Raw genomic sequence first — 7,679 nt, forward strand, 5'->3', positions numbered from 1 at the left:
ATTATCTGCTCTCATTTTTAAATACCATCTTGGTATCTACAGATCCATTTGAACTACATCAATGGTAGCTTTTTAAAATAAAGAATGCTAATAATAGCAGCAAAGCACTGCATGGCAGAAAAGACCAAAGCCTATCCAGTTATCACAGTTTAGTCATATAAAGTATAAATATAAAGTAAAATGAAAAGCAGGAAGTGAACACTAGGGTGTGTATGGTATGGCTTCAACTGCAACAGCTCACATAGGGTGAAGACTACACATTGCTGAAGATGGGAAGTCTCTGATTTCTTTCAGGAAAGCCAAAACTGATTGAAATACACATAGTTAGCAGGAAAACACATTTAAGTGATGTAGTGAAAACTAGACTAAGCAAGTAAGTATCAGTAATTTTTATAAGACTCCAGTTTTACCTCAGGATTTAAATTTTCCCTCATTTGTGCCATGAGTCCAAAAAGTTCAATCTCCCTGCCGTATTCATATGAACAGAAATCCACGTGGTACCATTTTGTCTTATACACACCTAGACCCCCAAAGTTATGTAATTCAAACAGGTGATGAAAAAAAGACAAGAACAACTACTCTCTTCTGCAGATTGAGCGGATTTCAGACAAATGATTAAAAATTTATTCCCACCCTACACATGGTATCCAAAGAAACAATGCATACAAAGATCCATCCCACAATTACACAAACATCCTGGATTTAATATTTTGAACTATATGACAAAGTTCAAGATACTTTATTTATTAGATACAAGTAAATCTCAAAAGAGAGTTCTTGAATGCATGAAAAAAAAAATCACATCACTTAAGTGACTCCCACACATACACCTTCCAGCACCAGATTATATTTATAATGTACTTTTTAAATGATGCTGTTAACTTTCTCTTGCAGATCTGCTCCTCTCCTTACAGAGTCTTTTGTAATTCCAGGCATGGTTGTTTAGTTCATTCTACCACTTTATGTATCTATTTACATCCATCTCATCTCAAATATTTTTGTCATACAGGCATGTAATTCAGTTGTTTTCTAGCTGCCTTTTTTTTTTTTTTTTTTTTTTTTTTTTTTTTTTGCAGTCTATCTACATCTCAAAAGAACTTGTGCACAGCACAAATTAATGCAAATGGCTTTCTTGGTGTACATACTGAAGGATATGCATCCAGAGCTTGACCATCTGAACACATCTTTCAATAGTCCAGGCTGCATTTTTAAACTAATTACACAGATCTACAAAACTGTATTAAAAAAAATTATTCTTGGAGCAGTACAATGTCCAAGAAGCAGCTGGAAAAAATGTAAAATTATTCAGGCATTTGTAACTCTGAAATGATATAGTGTTACCATATAAACTCAGGTTGCAGAGGAATATTTTTTCTTAAATCAAAAACTCTGCAACAGAATAAATAATTTTCAAGCTTGAGAAAAATCGCATTGTTTCCAACACAAAGACTTCTTACCTCTATTTTAAAAAACTTAGAGGAACTAAATATTATTTGTCAGTGGCTGCACAACTTAAATACTTGCTTTTTTCCACACAATTCCCCTCTTTAAATATGATAGAGGTAGATGAAGACAAAACAAACCCCAACATGTAAAGATTATGATACTGCAATTAAATTCTAACCCTGCAAATCTAGTGAACATATGTTCTCACCATATTTATGGAAAGCAGTTATTTTTTCTTCCTTTTTTTAAACTAGAACAGCACTGAACTTCTTCCATCCACATTGTAAAAATAAGTGCCTGATACTGTCATAAAATATTTTTCAAAGCATTTTTTAATTAGAGTAGAAGCAGGTCCCACCTTGCACTCTTCAGTCATTCAGATACATTTCCCAGGACTGTCTGTTGAGGAAATGCTGCCTCACACCCAGCATTGTCCAGACAGCCCCTGTGCCTCTCCTCTAAAATGATGACAACAGACAAACCTGCAGATCCCACCCAAAGTAACTCTTGGGGAAAGGCATGGGAGCAAGCAAGGTGGCGCTGAAGGCAAGAGAGAGAACTGGCCAACCTTCTCACCCACTAAAGATGGTGATCTTTCTGAAGCCTTCTTCAAAATATTTTTTAGCATGGGTGTCTGTGTGCAAGGGCTGCAAAACATTTGGTTACTACCACAAAACCAGAGATTTTATTAGGCTCACAAGTATTTACAAGATCTTGTGTAAAGTCTTGGTTTTGGCACATAGAAAATCATAAAGCAGTAACAACATTTTTGAAAATGTCAATTGCTTAATTAATGTCCTGACAAAAGAAAAAATTAAGATGAACTATTTAGATCTGATTTCCTACTTTTCCACACCTTGGCCTGTGGCTTCAAGTTTTCTGCTTTCCTCTTCACCTGTAATTTTATCTACTTTCTTCATCTAAAAATCTATCCCTGTTACTGAAACCATAGATAAAAAAAGCATATACAAGAAATAGGAATGAGTCTGGCAGCCTTCTCTTAAAATGACTGGACAAAGTATGTTTCCCTCTTCATTGTTCATCAGACAAAAATGAGGAAGCATCACCACACACCAGAACATCTGGATAAGAGTGCCTCCAAGTTTCTTCACAACAGCAATACTGGCTTGAAAACAGACAGGATTCTTTTTCTTTCTCTCTCTCTGTATTATAATTGTAGCCATCATGATTTCATTTGGTATGCAAAAAAATATAATTACTTCAGTACAATTTCCACAGCAATTTGAAGTGTGCCTTTTCATCTTTTAAGTTACTGTTTTAATTTAATGAAAATGATAGGACATACTGAGATGGCAAAACCCCAGCATTTTACATCCTTCAGTTGGTTCGGTTTAGTTACAGAATAACAACCCTGGCAGTTAAACTAAAACCATAGATCTAACTGGATGAGGCAATTTTGTGCATTCTAAAATCAATGCACATTTAAATATTTGTTTTCCTTCACAACAGTCCTCAGAAACTCTTGCTCTATGGACGCTGGACCAATTTACTCTTATTGCTTTCCTGCTCGCTAAGTTTGAAGTGGGTGTAGGCTAAAATGCCGAACAGCGTGCACAGAATCCCAAGGCCTTGGTTAATAGACAATGGATCCTTAAATAAGAGGCACCCTCCCAGGAGGGTGATGCAGAACTTGAAATGTCCAAACATGTTATACCTAGACATCTGTTAAGGATAATAGCCAATACCAGTATTATTTTTTGTAAAAAGAAACACTTTGAATTTTCATTAGTTCCACCCACAGCATGCAATGGTACACCATGTTGACTCAACTCATAGTTTTCCTGATCTCTGTGGCTGTATTAACCTCCACCTAAAGCCTTTCAGCCCTTTTCACTGCAGTCTGATGGACGTGCCAACACTTCCTCAAGGCGGCCAAAGCGTGAGTTAATATTCCTTGCAGGTATGAAGGTCAGTGAGTGAACAGCCATTGCCTATACAAATCCCAAACAAAGAAACAAAATACACTAAAACATGAACATGCTTTTCCAGCTTCATCATTTAAAATAAACCAGGAAAGTTATCAAACAATTTTCCCACATTAATCAGCCCAAATGAATTCTAACATAATTAATCTAGAAACAGGAGAAACGACCCATGTTACAAAGGATACGTGACAGGTGACGTATTTCCAATGATCCAGTAAATGGACAAGTTTACCATAAAGGCTATTATTCCAGACAGCAGTACCATTATCTGTGGATTAATGGACACAGTCAGTAATCTGACTTGCTTTTGGCAATTTGTCAATACATACCAGGTTATTTATTAAGTTTCATTTACTTTCAAATGCAAAATATCAGGCAAGAAAAACATATGGAGAACAAAAATAGAAACAGCTTCAAATCAGTACAGACACTGGTGATGTGTATAAGCAGCTCAGGATATGACATCCATAAATATACACTGATAGAGCCACAGGCCTTTTCTCCTTTACTCTTGGTGAACACTTAAGAGTGATCTGGAAAATCTGGATACTCATTCACATAGAGGTTATATTCTTTAACTTTGAGATAGTCTTATTTATCGTCACAACAAAAACTATTTTAGCAGAATATCTGATTTTATTACTGTGAATACTTGCTATCCCATTCAGAAAATGCAATGCTACGAGAAATGACCCATCACTGAGGGGTACAATCAGCAGTATGCCACTGGCTCTTTTATGGACAGAAGGATACGGAGAGGAACTATATTCTTCTTGGTGAAAATAAGCTATTAATTCTACAGAACAACCAATGTTGACATCCTTTCACAGAAGAGAAGTTGGGAGGGTCTTTGAGTGGACAGTCAGAGCTAGAAATAGAGCACTTAATACATTAGGGGAAGCTTCTGGATTCTGATAGATTTTCCTGTTATTCAGATGCTCTCTAAATAGAAACAGGAATAAGGAGAGAAATCAATTGACAGACTCGCTCCTCTCAGAGGAAGTGGGGCAGACTCAACAAGAGGCTTTGTGTCCTGCACATGCCCCTCTCATCTCACCATAGCCAACAGCTGTATAAAAATCTGTTTCACAAAGAAACAGATCTTACTGTCAAATGTAACTACATCAGTGATAATTATTTAAATAAATAAAGTCAATAAAAGCCTTACCACAGCAGAAAGTGTCCAGGGCCCAAATATTCCCCCTTCTCCAAAGACTGGCTCGAAGAAGGGTATGATGAACAACAACATAGCTGAGGACATTGGTGCCTGATAGTACAACAACTGCATAGAGTTTACCTGCAACTCATGCTGCTTAGCGCCTACCCACTAAAACCAAAAGAGAAAGATGTTAAACATGAGAAAGAACCCCCATAAATTGAAAAACCTGAGCAAAAGCAAGCTGGCTACTGACATAGAGGGAGTCTCATGTGGACAACACTACCTAAACAGGTTGTTGAGCCTCACCTTTGCCTCACTGGAGGCCTCATGTGTTTGTCTCTTTCAAGTGATAAAGCCATAAGAGGAGAAAACCGAGAGAAAATCCGCATGCAGGGGCAGTGAAAAGAGTGCCTAAACTTCCCTTTTCCCGTAGCCTGGGTGTAAAGTGTCATACTTGAAGAACAAATAGGTTATGGAGCTGGGAAGAAAATAGCAGCTCCCCTTTATTTTCAACACCAGTTCCAGATCCTGCCTGTGCTGGAGCTGAGTCTCCTTGCCTAAGCAGGGACTAGATTCTTTTCCTTTCTTTTCATTTTCCTGTACATACAAGCTAACAAAACAGTACACATTTGCCTTTTGTCAGTTAATTCCGGATTTAATTTCAATATTGATTATAATTGACTCTAACTTCAAATTTTAAGCTTGATGCTTTCACAAATATTACTTATCTATGGTTCTGAAGACAGATGTTACAGCCAAAAGGACATGTCTTTGTGTTGTGCTGAAAACTGACATTTAATACTTACTTAAATCACATTAACTGGTAGCATGGATTCTGGCATATAACCTTGCTCAGGTTTTTTTATCTATATAATTTTACCCAAGTACCATAATTTCTCCAGCACACACATCACAATGTTATTACGCAGCACCTCTTTCCTCCTCCTGCCCCAACACGGGTCAAGAGGCCATTATTTATCATCTTACGCACCGCGGGTCAAAGAGCCTCACTTTTTTTTGAGGCACAGTTCACCTCATACACGTTTAAATCTATCACATCTGCACGACAGGAGTTTCTAATTTAGGAGGCTCTCACAGTCATGGTCATTAACAAATCGGGTGAGCTATTAGTGCAATGTTACAGCAGAAAGGGGCTGAGGCAGTCTTTGGACGTATCAATTTTTTAAATAATAATTATCCAGAAATGCTGTAATGTGTGTTCATGTATTAATCCACCCTCTACAAAACCACCTTAGAATGTGTATAGCTGAAACTGAAGAAGGATACTGATAAAATGTAAATAGCTCAAGGATAAACCACGGGATTGAAGGACTGGAAAACATCCTTTCTAGGCACTTGCTTCAGCAAGGAGAATATCTGTTCCCTCTATAAAAAGGGAGTTTTACCGCCAAAGCAATCTTTGCCCCTTGAAAATAACGCTCACGTTAGAGATGACGCCCCGATTTTTAGCAGCGAGGACGATCAATCCCTTAATTTATCAGGGGTTATGGTGGATTATCATAATTTGGTGGGGGTTTTGAGAAAGAACTAACGGAGCACGGGAGGTTTCCTGGGAGGCTGGGCGCTCCTAAAGGCGATCAGAGCGAGGGGCGGGATGTGCGGAGCCCAACCGCCCCAGGCCGCCGGCCCGCGCCCTCACCCACCACTTGGTACAGCGAGGTCACCAGCACGCCCAGGGTGGCGAACGCCATCCCCAGCACATTGAACTTCACGTCGTAGTAGGAGTTGAGGAAAACGCCCAGCGTGATGGGGACCTGTGGAGGGCGACACGGCGGGTTTAGGCAGGGAGTTGCCCTCAGCGCCGCCCCCTCCCCGCTCCCCTCGGCCCCGCCGCCTCACCAGGGTCAGCTTGATCCGCAGGGGGAAGGTCTTGCCGTAGGCCACGCTCTGGATGAGCACGATCACCGGCGTGGTCATGGCCTTGGCCAGCTGGTAGGTGCCGATGGTGTTGCTCTGCAGCGAGAGGTTGGTGAAGACGACGAAGCCGCAGAAGCTGAGGGCCAGCGGCAGCACCTGCGCGGGCTGGAGGCTCTTGGGGGAGAAGGCGCCGAGCGCCTGGCACAGGTAGAGGCCGAGCCAGGTGATGGCGAAGTGCACCAGCGTGAGGCTGAGGTTGGGGAAGCCCAGCCGCACGTACAGCCATTTGTTCAGGAAGACGATGCAGATGGACGCGGCCAGGTTGACCAGCAGCCCCGCCACCAGCCGGCCCTGCGCCGGCAGCCAGCCCATGGCTGAGGCCGCCCGGCGGCCGCCCGCGCACCGGCCGGGCCCGCCACCGCCACCGCCTCCGCCTCCCGCCCCGCCCGCCGGGACACGCGCGCGCGCCTTCCGGTGGCCCCGCCCACGGGAACGGCCCCGCCCCGCCCGCCCCGGGCCGCACCGAGGGGCGGGGGACAGCCTGGGTGCGTCTGTGTGTGTGTGCGCCTGTGTGCGTGTGGTGTGCCGTGTCTGTGTGCCTGTGCGCCCCACCTCCTGCCCAACAGCCCCCAGGCGCAGAAATGCACGTTGGCTCCAAGCCACCAGTAACTCTCCGCAACTGGACTGGGCATTTCCACAAACACGGAGTCTCCTCCAGATGTACAGCACAAAGTACGTTCTCTGTCAGGTGTCAAGAGACACTGACTTGGGTGAAGGAGCCAAAATTCCTGCCTAACTGCACTATGTGTCCTCTGCACTCCGTCTTGTTAGGGGAAAGCCAGCTAAACATATGTCTACACATGTAAATGGGGGCAGAACAAACTTTCAAAATAAACTACAAAATCTCAAACGGGAGGTTTCAATATACAATCATCTTTCCTCTGGTTCAGGATTTCATCAGCATTCATATACCAGAGAACAGCACAGGTCATGAAGCAAGGCTGCTTTCTCTTCTCAAGGGTTGGAAGTAACCCCTCACTTCTGCTGTTTGGTTTTCCTTTCCTGCAGTGTGTCTGTTTTTTTCTCCCCTGCTTTCTCCGTACACCTTCCAGCAGCGTCACTTTTCTTCCCCCTGTATTCCATGCACATTTTAATGCTAAGTACTGTCTCCAGTCTAGAGACAGCTCTTTTTGGCATGCAGCAAATAGATTAAGGAAGTTCATACAATCAGCAGATCTATATAATGATGT

General features: G+C 42.2%; 1 protein-coding gene across 1 annotated transcript; it reads right to left on the reverse strand.

Annotated features, from left to right (window-relative positions):
- Positions 1-583: 583 nt before the first annotated feature.
- On the reverse strand, positions 584-6,813 carry SLC35E3 (solute carrier family 35 member E3). Its single transcript, XM_083859851.1, has 5 exons — positions 6,412-6,813; positions 6,216-6,326; positions 4,561-4,719; positions 3,578-3,660; positions 584-3,121 (listed from the first exon to the last, which is right to left on the reverse strand). The coding sequence occupies exons 1-5, from the start codon at positions 6,799-6,801 to the stop codon at positions 2,935-2,937; spliced, it is 930 nt and encodes a 309-aa protein (XP_083715977.1). The 5' UTR covers positions 6,802-6,813; the 3' UTR covers positions 584-2,934.
- Positions 6,814-7,679: the final 866 nt, after the last annotated feature.

Source organism: Zosterops lateralis, assembly GCF_965231275.1.
Source record: "Zosterops lateralis genome assembly, chromosome: 4".
In the NCBI taxonomy this organism is placed as follows: domain Eukaryota; kingdom Metazoa; phylum Chordata; class Aves; order Passeriformes; family Zosteropidae; genus Zosterops; species Zosterops lateralis.

Excerpts from the sequence above, each read along its gene's own strand:
- SLC35E3 (XM_083859851.1), bottom strand. The coding sequence starts at position 6,801 with ATGGGCTGGCTGCCGGCGCAGGGCCGGCTGGTGGCGGGGCTGCTGGTC. Across the intron at positions 4,720-6,215 it reads TGACCTCGCTGTACCAAGTG|TGGGTAGGCGCTAAGCAGCA; the intron begins GTGGGTGAGGGC and ends TTTTGGTTTTAG. Across the intron at positions 3,122-3,577 it reads GGAAATACGTCACCTGTCAC|GTATAACATGTTTGGACATT; the intron begins GTATCCTTTGTA and ends ACAGATGTCTAG.